This window comes from Cucumis sativus, chromosome 7 (assembly GCF_000004075.3).
Source record: "Cucumis sativus cultivar 9930 chromosome 7, Cucumber_9930_V3, whole genome shotgun sequence".
Lineage (NCBI taxonomy): Eukaryota > Viridiplantae > Streptophyta > Magnoliopsida > Cucurbitales > Cucurbitaceae > Cucumis > Cucumis sativus.
The window spans coordinates 5,482,084-5,509,601 of record NC_026661.2 but is presented as its reverse complement, the minus strand read 5'-3'; the positions used below and the strand labels follow the sequence as shown (position 1 = coordinate 5,509,601).

The 27,518-nt window shown below is 33.5% G+C and overlaps 3 protein-coding genes and 1 non-coding gene across 9 annotated transcripts; all 4 read left to right on the top strand.

The window, feature by feature from the left end:
- Positions 1-809: 809 nt before the first annotated feature.
- Positions 810-3,291, top strand: LOC101221044 (transcription factor HHO6). Of its 3 annotated transcripts, none has more exons than XM_031888718.1 (5): positions 821-1,276; positions 1,408-1,619; positions 1,780-2,176; positions 2,460-2,539; positions 2,660-3,291. In XM_031888718.1, the coding sequence occupies exons 1-5, from the start codon at positions 892-894 to the stop codon at positions 2,948-2,950; spliced, it is 1,365 nt and encodes a 454-aa protein (XP_031744578.1). In that variant the 5' UTR covers positions 821-891; the 3' UTR covers positions 2,951-3,291. The 3 variants fall into 3 exon arrangements, with proteins under 3 accessions (XP_031744579.1, XP_031744578.1, XP_004137119.1); XM_004137071.3 differs by having other exon boundaries at positions 827-1,276; positions 2,463-2,539; XM_031888719.1 differs by having other exon boundaries at positions 810-1,276; positions 2,460-2,803.
- Positions 3,292-6,259: 2,968 nt separating this feature from the next.
- On the top strand, positions 6,260-6,333 carry TRNAI-AAU. Its single transcript has one exon. It is a non-coding gene; the product is annotated as a tRNA-Ile (tRNA).
- Positions 6,334-6,368: 35 nt separating this feature from the next.
- On the top strand, positions 6,369-9,741 carry LOC101220811 (pentatricopeptide repeat-containing protein At3g02330, mitochondrial). Of its 4 annotated transcripts, none has more exons than XM_011660615.2 (2): positions 6,369-7,151; positions 7,269-9,741. In XM_011660615.2, the coding sequence occupies exons 1-2, from the start codon at positions 6,557-6,559 to the stop codon at positions 9,215-9,217; spliced, it is 2,544 nt and encodes an 847-aa protein (XP_011658917.1). In that variant the 5' UTR covers positions 6,369-6,556; the 3' UTR covers positions 9,218-9,741. The 4 variants fall into 4 exon arrangements, with proteins under 4 accessions (XP_011658917.1, XP_031744956.1, XP_031744957.1 ...); XM_031889096.1 differs by having other exon boundaries at positions 6,370-6,552; positions 6,632-9,741; XM_031889097.1 differs by having other exon boundaries at positions 6,372-6,737.
- Positions 9,742-16,150: 6,409 nt separating this feature from the next.
- LOC101208933 (exosome complex exonuclease RRP44 homolog A) lies at positions 16,151-26,981 on the top strand. The gene is made up of 24 exons (XM_011660614.2): positions 16,151-16,521; positions 16,623-16,760; positions 16,838-16,995; positions 17,512-17,567; positions 17,845-17,967; positions 18,124-18,254; positions 18,355-18,595; positions 19,103-19,259; positions 19,611-19,851; positions 20,847-21,003; positions 21,125-21,193; positions 21,863-21,988; positions 22,091-22,143; positions 22,437-22,543; positions 23,937-23,991; positions 24,281-24,380; positions 24,600-24,711; positions 25,146-25,266; positions 25,419-25,478; positions 25,560-25,665; positions 25,741-25,836; positions 25,944-26,025; positions 26,166-26,231; positions 26,572-26,981. Exons 1-24 carry the CDS (start codon positions 16,468-16,470, stop codon positions 26,768-26,770), a joined length of 2,808 nt encoding a protein of 935 aa, XP_011658916.2. The 5' UTR covers positions 16,151-16,467; the 3' UTR covers positions 26,771-26,981.
- Positions 26,982-27,518: the final 537 nt, after the last annotated feature.

The window sequence follows — 27,518 nt, the reverse complement described above, 5'->3', positions numbered from 1 at the left end:
GATTTAAAGAGAAAAGTGAAAATTCAAAGATATTAGGTGAAAGTTGTATATATGTGTCAAATCATGTCTTACTTCACAACATTGACCACATTTTAGTGCATATTTTTGGGTTTAAAAGGCTCATTATTGCTTGGGATTCCTTTTCTTAATTATTTAATTTTAAATTTTATTTGTGGGATTGGTTATTTGTTCTTTTCTATATATATATATATATATAACAAAGCCTAAACCTCCTTTTAATTCAAAAAAATATTAAAGTTTAATTGCTTTAGAGCAATTGTTAATGAGATGGTGTGGGATGAAAAACTCGTCCTTCTATGTACATTTGATAAGGCTTCGTTTAATAAAGATTAATATGATTAATAGCTTGAAGATTCAATTCTTTCGTATCATTTGTTACACTAAAAAACAATGATTTGACTCTTAAACTTTAATATAACTTTGCACCAATGTTATACGATTTAAAAGATGACGTTGATCATTATTGTTATGTGGCCAATAAGTTAATTTCGCATGACCTATTTTCTACGATTTTGTGGTGCTTGAATAATAGAGTTATTTATGTGGGTTAATATATTTAATAATGTTATATGATAATATTGTATAATTTAGATTAGATGTGTAATCCAAATTTCATATATATTAAAAACTAAATTGTTAGGAACATAATTTAACGAGAGATTCCCTCCCTTAGTAATTATTAAAATTATATATATATATATATAATTTGAAACCTAAAAATGTTAATAAGTATTGTAATTAAAAGAGAAAAAAGAAAAAAAAAGAAAGAAAGAAAGAAAGAAAAACACGAGAGTGGGTGGGTGTGTTGTATTTTTTTTTGTTTGTAGAGAAGGGCGAAGGGGGCGTTCGAATCTGCGTTTAAAACCGGCGATGCGTTCTCTGCATCTGCAAGGCAGAATCTCCGCGTCTTATTCCCCCCCCTTCATTTTCTTTGTTTCTTCCATTCACACTCTTTCTCTTCAAACCCTTCATTTTCCCTTTCTAAATTCCCATGTTCTTTCCTCCACTTCTTCCATCCTCTCCCTAATTTCTCATTATTATTCCCCATCTCCCTTCTCTCAATTTCATCCCCAAATGCCTTCTCTTTCTCCTCCCAACTCCATCTCTCACTTCCTCCATCAGATTTCCTCTCTTTCCAATCCCTCTGATAGGTCCTCTCGACTCCATTCTCTTATCACCAGCTTGGAGGATGAAATGAAGAAGATCGATGCCTTCAAGCGCGAGCTTCCCTTATGTATGCTTCTTTTGAACGATGGTTAGTTTCTTTCCACTTTTTTTTTCATGGGTTTTTCGATTTTGTTTTATTTCTTCTTCATGCGTTCTGGGATTCTCTGGATTTAAACCTGTTTTTTTTTTCCCCCCTCCTATTTGTTTTGTGTTTTCTAGCTATCCTTGCTTTGAAAGACACTTCACTGCAATGTACTTCTTCTTGTTCTTCTCCTAAACGTAAGCCAGTTTTGGAGGAATTCATGTCATTGAACAAAGATTCTTCCGATGAGAATGAGAAGGAAGAGGATTGTAGAGATAAGAAGGAATGGATGAGCTCTGTTCAGTTATGGAAGACGGATGACTTTCAAAATACTCAAACCAAAACCAAGGTACATAACGATAACACCAACTCTGTGATTGATGTGATGTGTTGTTCTTGCATTTTTTGTCTGAAAATGAAATAGTAAAAGTCTTGTTTGTTGTAAAATTATGGCCAATTCAATTAGGGTGAATGTTATTGAAAAGCTTTTTTCTTCTTCTTTGTGATAGAGGAATGAGGGGTGGGGGTATGTAGCTGCTGCAGAGGATCGGGTTCATCGAAAGAAGAATGAGGAGGGATTATTTGTTGGGTTCAAGCCATCTTCTTCTTCTTCTTCTGCTTGTCCAGTCTTGGCTGCTGTGAAGAAGGAAGAGAGGATTGAATCTCCCATTTGTGCACTTTCTTTAGTCACTCCCAACTTGAAGACTACTAGAGAAGAATTGGTTTCCTGTGTTTTGCGGTCAAGTGGCAACCGAGCAACTTCGACTTCTGCTGCTGATATTCAATCGAATCTACGGACGGTGTTGCCACCTCAACAGCAGCCTGCCCGAAAGCAGAGGAGATGCTGGTCGCCAGAGTTGCATCGGCGGTTTGAGAATGCCTTGCAGCAACTTGGAGGTTCACAAGGTGAGAATTATACGTGAGATAATGGAAAGGATTTGTCTTTCTTTTTTCATGTTTGAATCAATTGCTAGTTGATTTTCAGTTTTGATGATCACTTTTCTGTTGTTTTCTCGTATGAGATTTTGGGTTAATGGATGAATCAAATCAGTTCAACCAAGCTTAGAGTTGATCATGCTAAGCAATTTGCTTGAAGAAGAGCTGTTAACATTTGTGATAAATGATAATTTTTCTTGGAAATTTTTGGCATTCAAACTGTTTCTAATTCAAGCCTTTTTGTCTATCAAAGCAGTGGCAACACCGAAGCAAATTAGAGAGTTGATGCAGGTAGATGGCCTAACCAATGATGAAGTAAAAAGTCATTTACAAGTAAGGACCCAAAAACATAAACATTCTAATCTGCAATTCATTTCCCTGAAAGCTTGATGACATTACAAAACTTATAAATCAATTATGATAACGAGAACAATCGGTTGCTTGTCGATGCAGAAATACCGCCTTCATACCCGGCGACTTCCAACAACTCCAGCTGCCAGAGCTGCAGACCAATCTCCTGTTGTTCTAGGAGATTTATGGATGTCCCAAGATGGGTGTGGTGAATCATCAAAGGTGAGCAGTTCTCAGTCAGCATCACCGCAAGGGCCGCTCCAGTTCGCTGGAAACGGAGGGTATTCCACGACCGGTGGCGACAGTGTGGAGGACGAGGAAGATACTAAATCCGAAAGCTATGACTACTGGAAATCTCAGGCTCACACTGGCAAAAGATGTATAAATATTTGAAGCATAAAATACAAAACATTGGAGTTTGTTACTTACCGAAGGATTGTTCTACACAGTACATAAAAGAGAAGAGAAAAGAAGAAAAATGAAGATCCATATCAAATATCAAAAGCAAAGAGAATCTGAGAGGCTGTGAATTATTTTTGCAGGATTAGTTTGATTTTTTCTTTTTTGGAAAGAATCTGAGTTTTTTTTTTTTATATCCTTTTAATTACTTTTTTCTTCCTTCTCTTGGGGAATTTGAGATTATAGTTTCTCAAGATGTTGTTTGTATTGAAAGAAAAAAAAAAAAACTTACATATTTCATCCCTTCACTTTTATCATATTTACATCTTCCCACACTCAAAAGTTCATATATTTCTGTGTTTCTCTCGCGCTATAGCAAGTTTGAGTTTCCATTAGGCTGCAAAATTTGATTGGAACCAACCACCAACCAACAACAATATCCTTTTTAACTCGTGGAGCTGATCTAACAGTTTAAGAGAAATAACCCGAAATAACTCGAAATCAAAACTAAAATCGACTAAGACACGAAATGGTTTGAAGATTTTAAAGTTTGATTGAGAGATAGATAATTTGTAGATACTCAGATGATGATTTTGCTATGTTGTTTTCCCATTTAGGAAAAGAAGTTCTGCGAAAGGTCACCACTTTTTCATCATTTTAAAAAAAACAACATTATTAATGTTCCATGTGATTCGAATTCTCTGATTAGGAAACAAGTATTCAATGCTCCATGTGATTGTAATGAGACAGAATTTCTTTTCCTTCTTTCTTTAAAAGAAAAAACAGAATTAAAAACCAAAAGAACACATACTTTTAACCATTTCATAACCCAAATCAATTTATTTTATCTTTTAAATTATCAAGAAGACAGAAAGAAAGCAAATTATGACTAAAAGGATGAATTCATGTATATGCATCATTCATATTTAATAAATATTTATACTATATGAGTTAAACTATGCTTATTTTAACGTAAAGTTAGATACTTATATTTTATTGATCCAAACTTCCAAATTTTGTGAATGAGCAACTAACATGTGATTCATTGAACCTTGACCTAACTTTGTATTTTGATGGGTACCTAATTTCTTTTCCAATGTGAAGAGGGAAGAAGGATAAGGAATAAGGAATATATTTGGAAAAACATTTGAGAAGAAAAAGAAAAAAGATTTGGTGTTGACAGAACAAGATCCGAACTTATCATATGAAATAAAATAAGAGTATTTGATCAAAATATGTGCTATTTTTGTATTCTTATTTTTTGGGGATTTTATTGTTTGATGTTAAGAAGATAAGTGATGGGGACATTACTATTATTATTCTTTCCAATTTAGATTACTTTAACTTGAAAAAGTATCCAACTTTGTACTTTTATCTCAAGGGAACTGTTTGTTTTAGTTTTAGAACAAAGATAAATGATTGTGCCAAAACTTGGTTCACAATCTTTCATTCTCATATTATCTACACACCCACTTCTTTCTAGTTCTAAAAGAAAGAAAAAAAAAAACTTCTTTCATCAATACTATTTGATATTTATTTGGATTACAAAGATATTATTGTTTTGATAATATGTTTAAAAGGCTAAATTGCAAGTTTAGTTAACCTCTTACATGGGAGAAGGCAAAATTAGGAAGAAATGGTCAAATTTTAAAAAGAGATTAAGAAAGAATGGATGATAAATTAATGGGGAAAAAAAAAGTGTGTGGATGGGATTTGAACCAAAAATGATGGGGAAAAGGTGTGTTGATTGGTGAACTAATAATTAAAAACAATGAAAAGAAGAGTGGTATTGAGTGTGATTTTAAGAAAGTAAAGCAATTGGGAGAATCTTAGGGAGACATGGTATCATGAGGGACACATCCCCACTTCCAAACACACACATTTACCCCCATTCCATTTTTTTTAAAAAAAATTAAACAACCACACTAGATTCCTTTGTTTGTGGGGAATTTTTTTTTTTTCATTTCTAAAATAAAAATGCAATACATTATGTTGTTGTTAAGAAAGAAAAAACTTAAATAAAGATGTGTTGGTGACCTAAAACAAAAAGTAAGATCACACAATTCCAAATCACTTTTATTACAAATGTTATCTACTCTCAATTTGTTTAGTTTACTTATGAGATGTCAAATGATAGAATTTTGAAGAATTTCGAGAGAATGAATGTGTTCTTTTAATCTATTTATTTATTTAGTCTTTCACCAAGGAAAGGAAGCAAGTAAGGAAATGATAATAGATTTTGAAAAGTGATTTGTATGATTAAATTTCACTATAGTTTTACCCTTTTGAGGTTCTTATTTGTTTTTTTTTTAAAGACTATGTCAAAGGTCCCAACCAAACCACACCCACCCCTATAGGCAAGAACCCTTCTCCGCGTTGAAACGAAGATTTGAGAATGAAATAGAATTTATGTTTAATTTAATGCCTAAAATACGGACTTTACATCATATATTTTCAATAAGTTTTAAATTTAATCTTCAATAATAGTTTGTTATTGATTTTAATTAACGGTAAAATTTAATTTTGAAAGGCTAGACTTATGATGTATTGAAACTACGAGTACGAAAATAAAACAAAGTTTAATATACAAATCTAAAGTGATATTTTAACCGAGTATTGGTTGATATGATAGGTAGGAATCTAACAAGTTTCACCGACTAATAATAATACTCAATTTCATTTAAAAAAAAAAACTAAATAGGTGTTTGGTATGCATGACAATTGTGGTTAGCAACACACCATCTTCGTGATTATTTTGTTGTTAGTAAAAGGGTGAAATTACTAACATACATTTTCAATGTCAACTAAAATATGCTTACGTTCCTCAATCTTTACTCGTGATTAATCTAATGAATAATTAATGATAATATGATCAATTGCAATGACACCAAATGAGTTCTAAACTAATTTTATTTTGATATACTATTCAAACATAGTTCAATAAAAATGATATTGATTATCATTGTTTTGGTTCATAAGTCTTTAATTTAATTTTCAAATTTAAAATATTGCATTTATACATGGTTTAGAGTTTGTTTTTATTTTGTCCATACGTTTAATAAGTATTAGGTAATTCAAGTTGATGTATGGATGTTTTTTAAAGAAATTGATAGCCCAAATAGATTCGTTTATAAGAGTTTGGAATTTTGAATAATAGAATTGTTGGTATCATACATGATATTTATTTATGAAAAAAGGAGTCAAATTGACAAATCTATAAAAGCTTTGACACAAATTGTTAGTTTAGAATTTTAAATTTTAGTACTTTAATTAATAAAATAAATTATATCCAGTATACAGATTGGCCTATTAGCTCAGTTGGTTAGAGCGTCGTGCTAATAACGCGAAGGTCGCAGGTTCGAAACCTGCATGGGCCAATTATTTTTGAATCTACTACTTCTTTGCCTCCTCTCATTCCTTTTAAATATTTCTCTCTCTCAGTATTTTAAGTTTTATAGTTTAAAAGAATTTACTTTAATTTTACCGCTAAATATAACGTTATTTGGAGGTTTTCAACGTTCTGCCCACAATTCCATGGCGGAAGACACCGAAGCTCAAGTTCAAAGTCCAAAACCCGCCAAGCCATGAGTGCCATTGTTGATGGCTTTTCTCTCTCGCTTTTGTTCTTTAAAAATTTTATATCTGTCCTTGGAAATGCCAACCAAATTTCTACAGTTATGTGCAGCTTCAACTTCCACTACGACCCAAACAATCTCCTCAACCAGGAAGACTTTCTCTCATATATTTCAGGAATGCTCCAACCGGAGAGCTCTAAAACCAGGTAAGGAAGCTCATGCCCATATGATTCTATCTGGGTTTACTCCCACTGTGTTTGTAACCAATTGTTTAATCCAAATGTATGTCAAATGTTGCGCTTTGGAATATGCATATAAGGTGTTTGAGGAAATGCCACAGAGGGACATTGTGTCTTGGAACACCATGGTTTTTGGCTGTGCAGGGGCTGGAAGGATGGAGCTTGCACAGGCGGTGTTTAATTCCATGCCTCATCATGGAGATGTGGTTTCATGGAATTCTTTGATTTCTGGGTACTTGCAGAATGGTGACATACAAAAGTCGATCGCTGTCTTTTTGAAAATGAGAGATTTGGGAGTTATGTTTGACCATACCACGCTGGCTGTTTCTTTAAAAATTTGCTCTTTGTTGGAAGATCAGGTTCTGGGAATTCAGATTCATGGTATTGCAGTTCAAATGGGTTTTGATTATGATGTTGTGACAGGGAGTGCTTTAGTGGATATGTATGCCAAGTGTAACAGCTTAGAGGATTCACTTGATGTTTTCTCTGAATTGCCAGATAAGAATTGGATTTCATGGAGTGCGGCAATTGCAGGTTGTGTTCAGAATGATCAGTTGCTTAGGGGCCTTAAACTATTCAAAGAGATGCAGAGAAAGGGAATTGGGGTGAGTCAATCTACTTATGCTAGTGTCTTTAGGTCTTGTGCAGGACTATCAGCCTCTAGATTAGGTACTCAGTTGCATTGCCATGCATTAAAGACTGACTTCGGATCTGATGTTATTGTAGGAACTGCCACTTTGGATATGTATGCTAAGTGTGACAACATGTCTGATGCCTACAAGCTATTTAGCTTATTACCAGACCATAACTTACAATCTTACAATGCCATGATAATTGGGTATGCTCGGAATGAGCAAGGGTTTCAAGCTTTTAAGCTATTTCTTCAGTTGCAGAAGAACAGTTTTAGTTTTGATGAAGTATCTCTTTCTGGTGCATTAAGTGCAGCTGCAGTAATCAAAGGGCACTCTGAGGGGCTTCAACTACATGGGTTAGCCATCAAATCTAATTTATCGTCAAATATCTGTGTCGCAAACGCCATCTTGGATATGTATGGCAAATGTGGAGCTTTAGTTGAGGCTTCTGGCCTGTTTGATGAAATGGAAATAAGGGATCCGGTGTCTTGGAATGCTATCATCACAGCTTGTGAGCAGAATGAAAGTGAAGGGAAAACGCTCTCACATTTTGGTGCAATGCTACGTTCAAAGATGGAACCTGATGAGTTCACATATGGTAGTGTTTTAAAAGCTTGTGCAGGTCAGCGAGCTTTCAGTAATGGCATGGAGGTTCATGGAAGAATTATCAAATCTGGAATGGGTCTCAAAATGTTTGTAGGAAGTGCGCTCGTTGATATGTATTCCAAATGTGGAATGATGGAAGAGGCAGAAAAGATCCATTACCGGCTGGAAGAACAAACAATGGTCTCATGGAATGCAATTATTTCAGGATTTTCATTGCAAAAGAAAAGTGAAGATTCACAAAGATTTTTCTCTCATATGTTGGAAATGGGTGTAGAGCCCGACAACTTCACTTATGCAACTGTTCTAGACACTTGTGCTAATTTAGCTACTGTTGGACTAGGAAAGCAAATCCATGCACAAATGATCAAGCTGGAACTGCTATCAGATGTGTACATAACCAGCACTCTTGTTGACATGTACTCCAAATGTGGAAATATGCATGATTCTCTACTTATGTTTCGGAAAGCTCCCAAGCGGGATTCTGTCACATGGAATGCCATGATCTGTGGATTTGCCTACCATGGTCTTGGGGAAGAGGCTCTTGAGCTTTTTGAACATATGCTCCATGAGAATATAAAACCAAACCATGCAACTTTTGTTTCGGTCCTCCGAGCATGTTCGCACGTTGGAAATGCTAAGAAGGGCCTGTTTTATTTTCAGAAAATGGCAAGTATCTATGCTTTAGAACCTCAACTTGAGCACTACTCATGTATGGTGGATATTTTAGGGAGATCAGGCCAAGTAGAAGAAGCATTGAGACTAATTCAGGACATGCCATTTGAAGCAGATGCAATTATATGGAGAACTTTGCTTAGTATTTGCAAAATTCAGGGAAATGTAGAAGTTGCTGAAAAAGCAGCTAGTTCACTTTTGAAATTGGATCCAGAAGACTCGTCTGCTTACACCCTTCTATCAAATATATATGCTGATGCAGGCATGTGGCAACAAGTCTCAAAGATCAGACAAACAATGAGATCTCACAATTTGAAAAAGGAGCCAGGTTGCAGCTGGATTGAGGTAAAAGATGAAGTACATACATTTCTTGTTTGTGATAAAGCACATCCGAAATGTGAAATGATCTATAGCCTGCTTGATTTGTTGATTTGCGATATGAGAAGGTCTGGATGTGCCCCTGAAATAGACACCATACAAGTTGAGGAGGTTGAAGAAAATAGGCATCAAAAGGTCAAATCCAACGGATTTTCTTAGTGTCAAGTGTTGAAAATGGTGGGCATCGGTATTAATTATGGATAGTTACTCTGTCTTCTCAGTCAGTTGGGATTTCTTGGACGTTGTGCCAAGGAAAGGCAAGAGTTTGTTTGGAGGTGATTTTGAAATAGTTTAAATCATTTTGAAATATGCTTTTAGTCGTTCAAAACAAACTAGGGTGATTAAAAGTGTGCTTCAGAACGACTTGAAACATGAAAGGAGTGATTTTGATGGTTCTAAAATCATGCACCAAACCAGTTTTGTCAAATGGACTATGAGATTGGTTTGTCAAATGGACCGTGAGATTAATTTAAAGTTGGAGAAGTAAATTTTTCTTTAGAGTTGGGAAGTAGATTCTGAAGTATTGGCGCAAACAATCCCACATGCATTGTGGTGAGCTTCCAAGAAATGGTACGATGATAATTGATAAAGAAGACTTCCTACAAACTTAACCTTGTGTTACTATTGTTGATTTACCCAAAACAAATATTAATTAATTATTTTTAAATTTGAGATCGAGTTCATATCTAGATAAAAAATCCAATATACCTTATAAAATTCAAAGTTTATGGTTTAATAGGTTGGTGGTGTATTTTAGGTAACCACCATTAATATTGTTGAATATACGAAATTTAGAATAGTTTGTGAGAGATATCTTTTTACGTAACTATCAATTTTTTTTTTTAATTGTGATTGTCTAGGCCAATTTACACATATTTAGACTAGTCTTATAGAAAAATTTGTGTGACTTTAAGATATTTGATCGGTCTAAATTGATAGAAAATATTAGTTGAAACAAAATATTAGTTGAATTAGTTCAAATTAATATTAGAAAAAAAAAAGAAAAGGTGAAATTCTTAAATTATTCTTTTGTTGGTAAAGATAAATTTTGTTATATATTTAATTATTAATGAGGATGCAATTAAGTGGTAATTAAGTGGGTAATAATGTGAAGAGATACATGTAGAATTGGAGTGAAACAAAATATTTATTTCCCTTTGGGCTCACCAATATTCAAATAAATGGTTCAACTTTTTGACCCTTTTCCAATAACCAAACTTATCCTTATATAACTTTAGCCATTAAATAAACTAAAAAATAAAAATGGTGATGAAAAGAGTAGGGAAAAAATTGTTTTAATGTTAAGTTTTCCAATTTCATGAATTTGTACTTTAAATTTAGACATTATGGATTTTTTTCTCTTCTTTTTTCCTTAGATTTTGCAACTTTTGTTTCAAATTTGTATGCCCATTGTACTTAATAAGATTAGAAAGATTAGAAAGTTTTTTTTTTCTTTTTTTTTAAAAAAGAATAGTTATGGAGAAAGCTCAAATGAAACTTACATATTTAATTAATTTCATTGCACTATAAATCAAGATTTTCTCTTTTTTTTTAAAAAAAAAAATGGTATAAAGTTCTGAAAGACTATAAAAGTACATTTCCAGCCTTTCCAGAGGAATAAACAAATTCAAGAAAAAAGAATATGTTTAAATTCTATTTTTTTCACAAACTTTGTAGATTGTACTATACGATTAAAAACATTTATTTTAGTCATTAACTTTTTTAAAGAAATAAAAGAGTTTACTGATCACCACTTTATATGATATTGTGATTTCTATATTTAAATTCATCATATTATTTAAATTAATAAATAATTATGAAAAATACATTAAGCCATGGAAATCACCTTTTGCCCATGTATTTAGACTATTTACAATCCTTTGTAAAGATTTTTTTTTCCTTTTAATATATATACTTTATAGGATTTTTTTTCAAGGTTATTCTAAGTATATGTTTTTTTATACAATACAAAAGAGAGGGAGATTAAAGCTTAAATATCAAAATTAATGTCCATATTAGAAAGATATCCAAAAAAAGTTAAAACTTCAAAGAAAAAAGGGACTAAATAGACAAAATATAAAACCATCCTCTAGCATTATAAAATCAAACTTTAGTTGAATTGAAGCAACTAAAATACTTGTCTATTTAAAGTGTACATATATAAGTTAGAATTTTCTAGCACCAAGCCCCTGCCTAGTATTGAAAAAGAAAAAGAAAGAAAGAAAAGGGAATGTAAACATAACAAAAGAGTCTCTTGCCTTAACAGTCAATGCCATCCCCCCAATTGATATATAACATCGAAACTTTCTTTAAATAGATAGCAAAATTTTAGAATATGGATATATCATATAGCTATCAACCACTTAAAAAAGAAGTAATATATTTCAAATTTTGCTAATATTTGTAAATACTTTGTCTCCTTTTCTTATGTCTAAAAACTATGCTACTTTCACTCTTATTTTCACTATTATGGTGAAAGTATGATTCTTTTTTTCATTATTATTTTGATTCAATTCCAATTTTTTAATTGAAACTATTCATTTTTATTTCCTTTACTTTCACAAAATATTGTTTTTCTAAAAACATTGCCCATTTGAGTTCTTTTATTAAAATTCACTATTTTAGTGTATGAGGACTAAGATAAACAAAATTTGTTTATTACAAAAAATATTTCAAAGTAAAGGATAAAAATGAAGGAAATTAGTGTTTAAATTGCAAATAAAGAGAGAGAGAAATATATATATATATATATATATATATATAAAAGAGGCAAAGATTCATTCATTCATCCACCAGATAGGATTTGTAAAAGAATAAAAATTGAACCACAAAAAAGAAGAACAAAGAAAAAAAGGAAACAACTTTACTCTTCTTATTAAATCTCATGACTCACCGCCGGTTCCAGGAGCCGCCGACTGCAAATTCTCCCCTTTAGCATCAGCATCGGCATGGGCGCTTTGTTTGATCTCCGGCGGAGGCCCACCAAGAGGTTCAGCCACAGGAACAGAATCCAGAGGCGGTGGGTGGCGGAGATGAGGCGGAGGAGGAGGGGGGTCGAGGGAGCCATCGAGGCAGGAAGCACATTTCTTCTCGACCCAATCCTCGAGGTCGTAGTGTGCGCCGTAGCCGAAGACGGGGCGGCCGGAGCAGAGGCGGCCAATCATACCAGCAATGACGCCAAGGATGGAAATGACGGCGAGGACGGCGATGAGGGGGCCGACAGAGGCGTGGGAGGAGTGAAGGGGCGGGGGGGGCTGGAGTTGGTCGATGGGAGTGGACATGTGAAAGGAGCGGAAAGGGGTTTTTGGAATTTGGGTTTAGAGAGAGAGAGAGAGAGAGAGAGAGTTGAGGGTTGTGAGAGATATCGGAAGAAGTGATAGACTAAAGAGGTGGCCTCTCACTCTCACTCTCACTCTCACTTTATGGCCATTCTCAGTTTTTGCTTTTTAAGAAAATTTCAATATTATATTTCATCATCTTCCTAATGCTTCCTTTGCTTTTTATTAAATTATAGTACAAAAACTCGTCAATAATAAAAAAGTTTATACAAAATTCAACCATAAACTAGTAGTAGAAACTATTAAGTAAGATTCATTTCAAAGCAAATAGGCTTAAGTGTGTGAATCAAAATTTACAAATTCCAAAATATGTATTGTTTTAATACAACTCAATACTTTTCATTTAGATTTTTATTTTTTCATGAGCAAAAGTATAGACAACCTACATAACTAAATCGATGTGTAACAACAAAACAAACCTTCAAACACGAAGAAATTGTAAAAGAACTAAGTGTTTTCTTCTACAACTGGCAAGGAAATAAAGGCAGGAAGTTGTGCAACAACTATTCGCTCAACACCGGCGATAAAAAGCTTTGATATCCTTAATGAAAAATGCAAAATTATGGAGTTCAACAGACTTGTCATTGAGAAGATTAACAACCACAGGGCAATCTAAAAACATATGTATGAGTGCACGTACTTGAGAGGTTTATTGGAGTTTGTCATTGTTCTCTGGTCTTGATCATTTATCCTACTCTCTAGTTATGGTCTATCTTTAGTCTTATTTACCTTGCCGTTGACCAAAAACCACGATCAACAATTAGTGATCAACCGTCTAGATCAATAAATAATGACTAGTGATTGAAAACAATGATTGATGGTTGAGATCGACAACTACAAACCATTGTCGAAATGGTCGTTGGTCATCGCTTGTCATTAGTGGGTGGGGTTGATAGTAATTGTTGATGGGTGATCGCTAGCCCCAAATCCTATGTTTTGGTTGTTGGTATTGGTCCTTGGTCACGATCTCCAATATCAGCTCTAATTACGAACATTGGTGCCTTGGGTTTGAAAACCAACAACCAAAGCTTAAAACCTACGACCAATGACCAAAATCGTTAATCAACAACTAGCAACTGAAAACTTAGGATCATAGATTAGGGATAATGATTGGAGTATGAGATTTGGAACCACTCATAATGACTTTTCTTTAAGTTCGTGTGTTTTAAATCAAGTAAATCATTACTTGTTTTCAAAATCACAACCTTATCAATTCAAACATATCTCAATCATCTCAAATATGTGATAATGAGAAAGTAATAGTTAATTATGTATGGATGAAGTTCCTTTCTTCTTCCAAACATATCGAATTGTAAAATCAAGCAAAATAACACATTTTGAGATTAGCTTATGAAAATAGAGGGAAGCTATTTACTTCTTTACTTAGTATACTCTTTTTAATGACAAAGTTCATTGCTTTTCAAAGTTATAGCACTGCAAACAGAGGCTTAAAAAACCTAATAAAAAGAAGTAGCCGTTGAAATTGGTCCACTCCAATGCTACCTAAAAACAGAGAAATAAGATTGGTAGGGGAAAAACAGAGTAATTATTTGGTTTGTTTTTCCTTTTTAAATGTTGATGATATACTAAATTGTAATAAAAGAAAACCCTTTCTTCTTACTCCAGATTGTTAGAGTTACTTTGTAATTTGATTGGAAGAGAAGATATAGGTAAATGTTTGAATAGATAGAATGGGAAAGGACTGTCCTAGAAGCTATGTTTACTGGGGCATTAACATGAAACATCCACTCAAATACACAGTGGCCCTATCCTATTGCATTACTCATCCATCGGCTATGCCATCCTAAACTACGTGGCCTCACATGCTCAAACACAATCTACTTTAAATCCCCTTTCATTCCACTCTTTCTTTTTCTTTTACTGTTTACGTGTAAAATTGTTCCAAACTCAACTTAACTCAATAATAATTTGTTTGGTATTTCATCTTGAGTGAAACATTCAATTTTTTTGTCTCACAAGTTGTTGAACTATAAGTTTTTTTTAGCAACAAGTATACTAAATTATACAAATTGTCTCTTATCTATGTATGAAAATACTTATGGTGTTGGTTTTTTATTCAACTTTTCGATGTTGCATTAATACTCTTGTAAAATGCTCGTGTTATTAGAGTAGTTATCCATTTATGTTGAATATTTGATAGATGGTGATAATATATTTAGCTTTTTTAGTATAATGTAAGCAATTTTTTTAGAAGTCTAGAGGTATTTTTTGGACAATATGTCAATAATTTTTGTTCATACGTTGACAATAAAGTTATTTTTATACTTTTTTAAGAGTTTATGAATAATTTTGAAAGTTACAAAGTTTATAAAATAGTTTTTAAAGCAAAATATTAAAAATTGAGAATAATTTTTAACTACTTTTAAGGATATTTTTTACATAAAATTGAAGTTTAAATATATTTGGTATAATTTAGCCTAGACAATATAAATACTTTTAAACTATATATTCACACAATATCTTAAACCTTCTTCTCATTGCAAATATGTTACTTTTCTTTGTCGCTAAATAAAAAAGTTGAAAAACAATCATCAATCTAATACACAACAAAACCTATCATACACAATGTTATACCAATTCCAAGAATACTAAAGACAAGCGCATGAAACTAAAGCTTAAACATATATCACGAAAAATTGATAACTTAGTTCAGTCCAATACCATTACTACTAGAAAAAGGAATTCTTAATGTTTGTGATTATATACTTGACGGTTAATTTTTTTTTAAAGAAATTGGTGATTGCAAAGATAAAACATCAAGAAAATACGGTGGTGGATGAGTTTTCAAAAAAAGTTTCACGATAAGACCTCGACGTTTGAAAAATGTAAAGTAATATGTACTTTCTTATGTTTTAAAAAAGACGGAGGTGGACGAATTTTTGAAAAAAAATTCACGCTATGCTTAACAAATGTTAAGTAATACATATTTTTTCTTAGTGTTTTAAAAAGGTCAAACAATATCTATTTTTCTCGAGTTTTAATAGGTACAATTTTTCAGAAATTTTGATGATGACATCTTTTTAAATGTTTTTAAAAGGGTCATTTTTAAAAATAGTAAAATAAATTAAAATATTTACCAGGTATAACAAAATTTTGGATTCTATCAATGACAATCTTCTATCAATAATTTACTATAGGTAAGAGCAGATTTATTAAGAGGCCAAGGGCACGTGCCCACTCACATTATCGATTTTTGTATTTTATTATTAATTTTGAAGTGTTAGATTATTATAATATATATTAAATTTAGCTTCATGCTTCTCTGGTGTAGTTGTGAGTTCAAATATCATTTTTTACAATTATTTTAGAAATTTTAATGATTTGATTTCATGAAAGAACATAATTTAATTGGTCATCCAAACTTCACATACATACGTTACATAATCAGTTTTTATTTATTACTACAAATATAGTGAATGTTATTGGTACATGGTGAAAGGTTGAGACATTTTTTAAAATATTTTTTAGTATATTTATTATATAGTGCCCGATGTTCCTACAGTAAAATTTATGGATCCGCCACTAGCTATAGATCGTAAATATTTTGTAAAATTTGCTATTTTTAATTTTTTTAACTTTTGTGTATGTTATAATAACGTGGAAGTTCATAGTTTTTAGCAACATATTAGTGGGCAACTCAAATTTTTGTTTTATAATGAAATATAATTAAAATGAAGTAAAAACTTATATTTACTTTTTTGTCATCCCTCAAATTCATCTTTAATATTATTTTCGTTCCCTCCCTTTTTCCTCTTTTCCCTTCTTCCCTACTCCCTCTCTCCGTCTCTCTAAAACAGAAAAGGGAAAAGCTTAAACCCATTAATTTTCCATCGCTTCGTACGATACCAGGGACGCATCGCTCACCATCTCCGACAGGGGTCCGCCGCTCTTCGCCTGCTCTTCAGTTCAACAATCATTATCGATCATCTCCGTTAGGGAGCCGCAATCACTATTCTCCCTGGTTTACGGCTGCCTGAATAGCCGCAATCTCACCAGCTTCAGCAGATACGCAACCGTGAACAATAATAGTTGAAGCTTCCCTCAGAAGACATGTTGCATAACAAGTCGTTTGTTAAAAAGACGAAGTCTGGGAAGGTGATGAAGGTCAGTAAATTACTAATCTTTGGGCCTTATTTTATACATCTCATGAGTTTCCATCCTTTTATTGTTAATTTGTTCTTTTGGGTCTCTGTTCTTCATGCCAGCAAGTGAGAGAACACTATCTTCGAGATGATATATATTGTGGGGCTTCGATTTGCAAAAAATGTGATTCTTCAGTTGCTCGCTTGGGTGCTTCTACATCGCCAATTCTAGTTCTCGACACCAATGTTGTTCTTACTCAGGTTACTTTCGTGTGGTTTCTGTTGTCAACATTGAGCTTTCAACTTTTAGTGTTTTATGAAATGATGCGTTTTTACAGATTGATTTGCTTGAGAATCCTGCTATTGATGACGTGGTTATGCTATCAGTTGTTCTGGACGAGGTTAAGAACAAGAACCTCTCTGTTTACAACAGAGTTAGAGCTCTCTGCAGCAATCCCCTGCGGAGATTCTTTGTTTTCTCTAACGAGCACCACAAGTGTGTTTTCTATTTACACTTAATTAAATAATATTGTACCATTTAATTAACAACAGGATAAATTCACACTTGGCTTGGGGATTCAAAATCTTTCACCTTTTATTGTATTTCTGAACTGCATGGGAATTGGGTTGTTGCTATTTCCTTCTAACTCATTTGCTAATACCAACTTCTAATTAGAAACTGTGCCAATCAAGAGTTGATTGGGTACCTTTGGTTTTACTTCTACGTACATCAGGCTAGTGGTTTTATACATCTTATGTAAAAACTGAGAGAAAAAACTAAATACGACTTATAAGAGCTTTACTAGGGCTTAGCTAGTCATTGTGATTGTTGAATGAAGTGTGATGTCTAGGTTTTTCATAGTAAATGAACCTACAACTCTAATGTGGTGTGTTTCCCTATAAATCTTTTTCTAACCTCCCATGGCATAAACTATCAAAATCTGTAAGGAAAATCTTTAACTTTCATGGTAGCTAGAATTTTGAGCTTCCTTTGATGATATTGTTTTGGCAGGGATACATATATTAAGGACATGAGTGGAGAAAGTAAAAATGATCGAAATGATAGAGGTATTCTCTTGATATTGCATAAGTTGATGCTGTAATGTTGTACTGAAACTGAACTGCATATAGTTTCTTTCATCCATCCTCTCTATCCCACTTGAACAGTATTTATAGCTTACACTTTTTCATGCTAACATTCTAGTTCATCATTTACAGTAACTGCCAAAATATTCTGTATGTTTTGTTTTCATAACCCTTTCATAACTCATAAGCTAATGACTGGGATAGATCACAAATGCTTGCTTAAATTGTGTTGATGGTTATCTCTAACATTGTGATTCAGCCATTCGAGTTGCTGCTCAATGGTATCAGAATCATCTTGGTGGTGCTACTCGTGTTCTACTCATAACCAATGACAGAGAGAATAGGAGAAAGGCTATTGAAGAGGGAATTGGTGCAGAGACAAGTATGTTAGATGTTTATTTATTTTTAGCTTCGCTTAAAGCCTTCTGGTGTCTACCATATGGCTTGCTTGTAATGATTATGCTCTCTCTCTCTCTCTCTCAATTTTTTTTTTTGTCATATGCTTAGCTAACTCGGTTAATTTGTTTGGTCTTTACAGTTGAATCATATGTTAAATCATTGGGGCAAACTCATTTACTTGATCTGTTAGTGCAAAGTGCAAATGAAGATGCAAATATGGAGGATGTTGAAGATTTGAGGCCATCGAAGAGAAAGGTTCTTTACTCCGAGGTATTACAATGAATGTGCTGAACTTCATTTATTTCAGGAAAAATACTAGTGTCTTATAAGGTTTCTGGTTTTTAACATATCCTGCTCTTCTTTCTTTCAGCATAAACCCATGTCAGAAATTACTTCTGGTTTGCATCGTGGTATATATCATCAAGGAAAGCTCCGTGTTAATCGATACAACCCATTTGAAGCATATGTTGGAAGTGAGAGTATTGGTGATGAAATTATTATTTATGGGCGTACCAACATGAACAGGGCTTTTGATGGTGATGTTGTGGCAGTTGAACTTCTGTCTCGAGATCAGTGGCATGAAGAGAAGTCTCTGACTATAGCAGACGATGGTAATTTTTTTATTCTCACGAATATTTTATTAATTGTGAACTGAGAAGGCTAGTGGGAATTCTGTAACAATCTAACATGGAGATGTGCGTATGTGTGGGTGTTTGTGTAGGGTGAATGGGGATAGGATTAGGTTGGAGTCATATTCTCACGACTTATAAGAATTCCAATTATATGATAACTTAAATATGAAAATATAGAAAGATTAGCAAATTCCCTTAGGGAAATGACTAAGGACTTTCCTATGTGTTTCCAATAAAAGTTTCTATTCAGTATGGTTGGTGGCCTGGCCGGTGGGAGGGGGCAATTAGATGCCAACTCAATGTAGATGGTAAAAAGGTTAACAACGTCCCTGTCAGGAAGTTACTAATTATCTTTTCTCTGTATTTCCAATTCAAGCTTATATTGGGCTTTGAACATCACTCTCTCTCTCTTTCTCACACATACACGGGCAGTTGTGCACACACACACAATCCCATTATGATGCAGACATGATTTTATTATTGCAGAAGATGATGAGGAAGAAGATGTTCATCTTGTTCCTGGTAGTGCTGATGATGCTCCAAGAGCTGCATCTGTACTACAGGGCTCTAGTGGAGATTCTTCTTCTAGTTCACCACGCCCAGCTGGACGTGTTATTGGTATCATAAAGCGTAACTGGCATTCGTAAGTTATCGTGGCTGTTTGTTAGATTCCTATGTTCCATGGGGTGTCTTTTGCTGTACACATTATATACTTTTTCTTCTACTAATAAATACTTAAATATGTTTTTAGATGTATATGTACCCGTGTATATTTTTATATGTCTACAGTCTACAAGATCAAGATGACACTAACATTTGTAGTTAATGTTGAAAATGTACTCTGATTTTCCACCTAACTTTATCGTTGTTTTGGGGATTTCATAAATTTTTTGTTTTCAGTATTGCAGTTTTGTTTCTTTACTTTTTCAAGATGGTTGCACAGATTTTGTATCATAGTGGAGTTCTTTGTCTGAAGTTGTTGAAATTAATGCAGTTATTGTGGTTCTTTGGATCCAATGCCTATGCCTGCTGGAAGTGGTGGCATCGCTTATGCTCTATTTGTTTCCAAAGATCGTCGGATTCCTAAAATTAGAATCCAGACTCGTCAGCTTGAGAATCTTTTAGACAAGAGAATTATTGTAGCAGTTGATTCTTGGGACCGTCTTTCTAGATATCCTTCAGGACATTATGTGCGATCTATAGGAGAAATAGGTGATCGAGATACAGAAAGTGAGGTATGCACGATCATTATATCATTAAGAAGCACTTTTCTGTTCTATCTCTTGCTTTCAAACCACATGGTTCTTTAGATGATTTTCCATAATACCTACAGGGCTAATAGATCTTGTTGGATTTCTAAAACTTATGGGGGTGGGATTTAAGTTTCAGATTGTTAAATATATCCATATACTAATAACATATAATATTTTTTAGGGTGATATGGTAAAAATATTATTATTATTATTATTTTTTTTTGGGGGGGGGGGGATTTTGACATTGAACCTATGAGGTCATATCAGTTTTGGCCCTAAACTTTGAATTTCATCAAATTGGATCCTAAAACAAGTGTTACAATTTTACCATCGATCAATTTCTGCTAAGTTGCCCACTAATTTTAGTAGATAATAGTGTAAAAATCCTTGAAAACTCCTTAATTTCAATGAAATAAAGTTTTGTACAAATATAAGTTTGACCAATGCACAAATAAACCATGGAGTAGCTTTGCCAAAATTCATATACTTGAACTAAAAAACTATAGCTCTTTTAGGTTTTTTTTTTTGATTTCATATTGTACATGCGTTTAAAAGTTCATTGAATGCATAAGAGAAAATTTCTTATGACCATATTTGGAGTGAGCAATTTTAGAGGGTTAAAATTGCAAACACATTTTCTCTCTCTTAAAATGTTTATTTTATAATATTAAGTTTAAGGTTAAGATTTCATTGCTTATCTGAGTTTGATGTGCAATTAACCCAACTTGTCAAAGTTGATTTTTCCCTAAAAATTTGATTCACAAAATGTTTAAATTACTGATGAGATGATAAATATGATTGAATGTTATCTCTGTACAATACTGATGTCTAGGAATACATCAGCAAGTGAGAATTAAATGAGCTGTACACACTTTTAGGTACTAGTTAATCCGAAATACGTGGGGGTGAGGTGGTGGAAAATCTTTCAGTGCCTTTTCTCATTAACTGAAATTTTTGGACCCTTTTGAATACTTCAGGTGGTCTTAATTGAAAACGATATAAACTCCAGGCCATTTTCTTCACAAGTTATGACATGCTTGCCTCCGTTACCATGGTCAGTGTCTCCTGTTGATATTGCAAACCCTATTCGACAGGATTTGCGGCATTTAAATGTTTTCAGTGTGGACCCTCCAGGTAGTTGAATGTTTCTTGAACTCTATCACGCCTTTTTTTTACCTGTTATTATCTCTTTGTGGTGTTGTCAGTTAGTTCTGTCAAACATTAATTGGAGTTCATGGGCTTTTTATTTGTCCAGGTTGCAAAGATATTGATGATGCACTTCACTGTACTGCTCTTTCAAATGGAAATTTTGAAGTTGGAGTCCGTATCCTCAGTCTTTTAACTTTCTGTTTACCGAAGAGGTTTTTGTTACTGAAGAGTCTTAACGATGGGTTTCTAAAGCACTCTTACGGTTCTAAAAGATTTTAAATGATTAAACCATTATGGTTTGACCTAGTGGTAAAAAGGGAGACATGGTCTCAATAACTAACTAAGAGGTCACGAGTTGAATCCATGGTGGCCACCTATCTAGGAATTAATTTCTTACGAGTTTCCTTGACACCCAAATATTTTGGGGTCAAGCGGGTGTTCTATGAAATTAGTCGAGGTGCGCACAAGCTGGCTCAGACACTCATGGATATAAAAAAGGATTTTAAATGATTAACTTAATCTTTTGGATCTTGTTATTTATTCATCCCTTTTATAGAGAATATTTAAATATTTTTATTGGAATTCTTTAAAATAGATTATTCTTGGTAGTTAGTTGTACCAGGATTGGGATCTCATTTTAAAAAAATTCATATCGGGATTACTGTTCAAATCATTTGGTGTGTCATTCTAAATAAGTTTGAAAAAAGTAGATTCATTTTTACAAGGGTGGATTGAGTTGGATTCCTTTCGTGGGACTAGAATTTTTTGTTCACTCTTGTATATTAATTTATTTTGTGTAATGAAAGCTCGGTTCGTATTTGCATCTTTAACAACATTCGATTAGATATTGCTGATGTAACAAATTTTGTTCATCCGGGCACTGCATTGGATGACGAGGCTGCACAAAGGGGCACATCAGTCTACCTTGTTGAGCGGAGAATAGATATGCTTCCGAAACCATTAACAGAAGGTCGGCATTTACTTTTATGTTGCATTTGTGTAAGAGGCATTGTTTGACAGGTTTTATTCTTATCCACTTTAGCTCTATGTGATGAAAAATCTTAATCTGCAGATATATGTTCTCTTCGAGCTGATGTGGAAAGACTGGCATTTTCAGTAATTTGGGTATGTAGTTTATCGCTTTTTTTTTTTTGGAAATATGGATAAAAGTTTTATTCTGCAGTAACATCTTCATACTTTTGTTTTTCTTGATATTAAATTTCTGCCAATCCTACCCTAGGCCTTTATCGTATTGTACACTCTTTTATATGATATCATCGACTTTTGTCATCTTTTACTTCGATTATTTGTTTATCTGTTGTTTAATAATCAATTAGTGAACATGTTTAGACTTCAGTATGCCCCCCTCCCCCCTAGTTCGTGAATTTTAGTTTCAATCACTTGCTCGTGATGTTTAGGAAATGACACCTGAAGCCGATATTGTTTCTACTAGCTACACCAAAAGCATCATTAAGTCGAGTGCTGCATTATCTTATGTTGAAGCTCAGGCAAGGATGGATGACAGGTAATTTCATGTCAGTTATAACTGTTGGAATTCTTTCCTTTTTTCTAGGCTTTTTCCTTGTTAGAATCCTAGAATAATTATGGAAAGATTATGGGAATGTATTCCTTATTTTCCTAAATCTTTTCCTTTTTTATTCCATTGTGTACTCTATTTATTCTCCCTTGTACCTATTGCTTTATTCATTAGAAAATAATAACAACACAAACAATCGTGGTTTTTCTCCCGGTACTCGGGTTTCCACGTAAATTGGTGTGAACTCGTTGTCTCTCTTTTCAATAATAACTATCTGAAGTTTATTGGAGTTTGTAATAATTCGATCATTTACGGTAATTGCCAGCATTTTGACATGGTGTAGTGTAGTGTTCATGTCTTTCATCAAACCTTCACTGTCTGTTAGTTGTTTATTAGGATACATCCTAACAAGAATCAAGATCTAAATTATATTGAGAATCAAAGAAGAAACTACAATAGAATCACTCCACATAATAGTTTCCCTTCACTTACTCATCTTCTCGCTATTTATAGAACATCCAGTAACTAGCTTTCCATCTAATGACCAATTGACCATTATATCCCTGAATACTAACATTCCTATCCAGGTACCTAACGTTGTTTTATGTATTATTGATGCCATCTCAACTAGGTTGAAAATAAAACCCTTATACTAGGCTCCAATTTTCAATACAAGATGTGACTAGATAAAATCCTAATTATTACTATTTTTAAACAATAAAAAAGCTCCAAGACACCAAAGGTGCCCGCTTGAGGCACGCCTTACCTTTTCAATGCAAGACACCAAACCTGCACTTTGAGCCTTGACCCACTCCCAGGCTTTTTAAAACACTGTCATGAGCTCATGGCTTTTGAAAGAACAAAATTTTCAACTGTTTCGAAAGTAGTTTCTGAACTATGTTCAAGTTTACCAAATAGAAAAGAATCCCATGGTCCCGAACAGATCTGTTGTTTATTTCTTATCCTTAAAATAGACAGTACGACCAAAATAGCTTTGGATTAGCGCCTTAACTTCTTATTTGAAATTTGTGTGTTGCTTTCTTGATACTTGGAACTTGGAAGGGTTTCACTTTATGAGTCCTTAATTGAGTGCAGGTTTGCCTATATTTTTTTGTGTTCCTTGCTGAAGCTCTTCCTTTGGCATCTCCCTCTCTCTCTATATCATATGTTGTGGTGCTTATACAGAATCATAGAATCTTTGAGTTGCAACCTTTGTAAATAATCTACAACCTTTTTTTTGTTTGCATATTTGGCAAATCGAGCTTAAATATGCAATTACCAATAAATTGTTTTATCACTGTGCTTTACTTATTTTCAGAATTTTTGGGGGGTTCATTAAAACCTAAACGTTTTATTTTGACCAAGCTGTATTTACTTGCAGTCGATTGATGGATCCAATAACTAGAGACTTGAGAAATATGAATGCTTTAGCAAAGGTATGCATGCTTTGTGTACTTTTGTTCTATAAATAATCTGATTGATATGTGAGGTAAGAAGATTAAAGGTTAATTGGGTAATATTCTAGGTTAATTCCCTTTTTACCCTCAATTGTAATAGAACTCTATAAATAGGAGTCTTCTCCTCTTGTTTGAAACACATTATTCATTCTAATAAAAAATCCATAATCTTGGTTCTTGGAGGGTTTCTCCTTGAGTTACTTAGATTACATCAATATGCCTCAGTCTGACTTAGTTTTTAACATCCCACAACCTTGTGTACCCGCAGAAAATGAGGTTGAGACGAATTGAGAGAGGAGCTTTGACTCTTGCTTCTGCTGAAGTCAAATTTCAAATTGACACTGAGACGCATGATCCTCTTGATATTGGTATGTTTGGATGTTAGATTTCGTTCGAGGATTATTTGTTGAATCCTCAGACACAAATATTTTGTTTCAAACAGTCAAATTAATAATATGAAAAAGATGTTCTTGTCATCCATTTTTTATATATCTAAATTCACTTTTCGTTCCCTTATTAGTTGTGTATTAATGTGCTAAGATTTCCCCTTTTTCTTTCTTTAAAACTTCTCAAATCTTTTGTTCCAGGTATGTATCAAATTCGAGAAGCTAACCAAATGGTTGAGGAGTTTATGCTTGCAGCAAATGTTTCGGTAGCAGAAAAGATTCTTAAACATTTCCCGCTGTGTTCATTATTAAGGTCAAGAGCTATCACATAAGCTTTTTCTTCTCATCTTTTATTGTATGAGTGCACTCGCCTTTCATTCAATCGTTAGCCACAAAATTAGATGAAAGAAGAAAAATTGCATCTTTTTGAGAGAAACAAGAAATTAGTCATATTAGGATATAGACTCGTTTTTATAGTTTTCAAATTAAAAGCAAGCCTAATCTGACTTGCCCATTTGTCCAACACCAGTCGAAGAGTTGAGGATTTCATATTCTTGGATGAAGTTTAACTGCTCTCCTGCCATTTTTCTCAGCTGGAGTTTCGATCTATATCCTAATATGACTTATTTCTTGTTTCTCTCTCAAAAGATGCAAATTTTCTTCTTTGATCTAATTTTATGGCTAATGATTGATTGATAAGATTGTTATAATAAACTATTGCTTCCTGGCCTTTCTTTTTATTTGCAGGCGCCATCCTACTCCTACTAAAGAGATGCTCGAACCTTTGATCCGCACAGCTGTAGCTGTTGGTCTTGATTTGGATGTCTCATCATCCAAAGCTTTGGCTGATTCTCTTGATCGTGCATTGGTATATTATTGCATCTGAGTAGGACAATTTTAGATTTGTCTTCAAATGTTGCTTGGCTCGTGGCTATGCTGAATTTAATTCAAAATCCATATTGTGATAAACATTTTCTCTTCTGTTGTTTGTTTAACTTGAACAAATTCATATATTATCAGGGTGATGATCCATACTTCAATAAGCTGATCAGAATACTAGCTACTAGATGTATGACACAGGTAATTTCACTTAAATATGAATTTTTTTCTAATTTAATTGCTGATGGACATTTCTGAAATCCTTTTTTTGTACAAGTGAAGGCAGTTTACTTCTATAGTGGAGACCTCAGTCCTCCAGAATATCAACATTATGGGCTTGCAGCTCGTCTGTATACCCATTTCACCTCTCCTATTCGACGATACGCAGGTTTGGGGTCCTTGTGTTGTCAGTTTAGTGACGTTGTCCTATTATTTTGTGTCCTTAGCCATTATTTTATTGCAGATGTCATTGTGCACAGATTGCTTGCTGCATCTTTAGGAATATTCAAACTCCCAACATTATTCCTTGACAGACCGAAACTCACTACAATCGCAGATAGTATGAAATACTCTCTGCACCTTAGTTATTTGTTACGATGATAAGCACTCCTAATCTATTAAAGAAATATCATATATATATATGCTGACTCTTGTAAATTGTTTTAGACTTAAATTATCGACACAGAAATGCCCAAATGGCTGGCCGGGCTTCAGTGGAGCTTCATACTCTAATTTACTTCAAAAAACGGTATTTGATCTTTAGCTTGTTCGTCACTCTTGTGCATGACTAAAATATTTTGACGTTCACTTTTTTCTTGTCTAATCCAACGAAGACATTTCATCTCTTTTTGATGTGTGTCCGTAATTTCATCTCTTTCTGATGTGTAGGCCTACGGACACGGAGGCCAGAATAGTGAAGATAAGATCAAATGGTTTTATTGTATTTGTTCCTAAGTATGTTCCCCAAACCTATGGTTTTATATTAGCATATCTTTAACTCTATCTTTTACTTAGATTGATCTGAAATGTTTGAGATGAACTCAAATAACTGAATAAGGGTGACTATGCACATAAGATGATATTAAATATTGTACGAGTTTTCCAACATCAAATGTTATTATGTTGGACTGTTGACGTAGAATTATAGGGAGCTGGTGATATGGTTGATAAAGTTGATCTAGACTTCCTCAGATATAAAATTAAAATGGTGTTCAGTAATGATGGAACAACATGTTTGCTTTGTTTGTGAACCACTCGATGATGTACACTGTTTTCATTCTTTCCCCTTTGTCAGATTTGGTATCGAAGGACCGGTTTACTTGACAGGTAAAAGCGAGAAGCAGAGTGGAGAATGGTTTGTGGATGAACAAGAACAAAAGATCAAGAAGTTAGATGGAAGCATCACATACAACATTCTACAAGCGGTGAGAATTCACATGGAGGTTGTGGAGCCCCAACCAAATAGACCAAAGCTCCAGCTTACTCTTCTTTAAGCTTATTTTTCTATTTTTTTGGCTTTGCCTCTAGGAAACACAAACACTTTTGTAAGAGTAAAAGGTAGGAAAATAGAATCCTTTTTAGAAAGTTGGGAATAGTGTAGCAAAATTTCACTCATGTTAGAAGTTTGGAACAATGTAAATTTTCCTTTATTTAAATATTTATCACACATTTCTTCAAGTTTAAACTTATTATTTATTTCTTTTAGTTGTATTTTTATTGAAATTCAAACCTATAGTCTCGAAATTTATTTATTTTAAATATGACCCCATTTTAGTATTTGTTATTTGTTTTCATTGAATTTAAAGAGGTGAAGTGATAATGTATAATTAAAATATATTTTATTGGTGAGAATGAGAAGAAAAAAATCTTATATTTGATTGGGGATGGTTTTGGTTTATGATTATGTGACACACCATTGAAAATTTATGGATTTGTTAGATAAGTTTATAAAATTATTGGGCACAATCTTGAACACTTCTTGATTACACTTTTTTTTGGGAACAAGAATTGTTTCTTTTTAAAATGTTGAAAAATGGTTGAATCCATTGGGGTTTGTGTATATGTTCTTACAAAAATGTTAGGAAAAACAACTATTTAATCCTACACTTTAAGAGACCTATATTTCTGTTTTTGGTTTCACTAAAAAAAATCTTCCTCACGTGTCTATATGTTTGGAGGTTAGTTTTATGACATTCTTCTAAAATAAAAATTCAATAATTTCTTCACTACAAAATAAGGAAG

Coding starts and splice junctions, on each gene's coding strand:
- LOC101221044 (XM_031888718.1), top strand. CDS start 892: ATGCGTTCTCTGCATCTGCAAGGCAGAATCTCCGCGTCTTATTCCCCC. Junction 1,277..1,407: donor TATGCTTCTTTTGAACGATG/GTTAGTTTCTTT, acceptor TGTGTTTTCTAG/CTATCCTTGCTTTGAAAGAC. Junction 2,177..2,459: donor GCAACTTGGAGGTTCACAAG/GTGAGAATTATA, acceptor TGTCTATCAAAG/CAGTGGCAACACCGAAGCAA.
- LOC101208933 (XM_011660614.2), top strand. CDS start 16,468: ATGTTGCATAACAAGTCGTTTGTTAAAAAGACGAAGTCTGGGAAGGTG. Junction 18,255..18,354: donor GAAAGGTTCTTTACTCCGAG/GTATTACAATGA, acceptor TCTTTCTTTCAG/CATAAACCCATGTCAGAAAT. Junction 26,232..26,571: donor TTTATTGTATTTGTTCCTAA/GTATGTTCCCCA, acceptor CCCCTTTGTCAG/ATTTGGTATCGAAGGACCGG.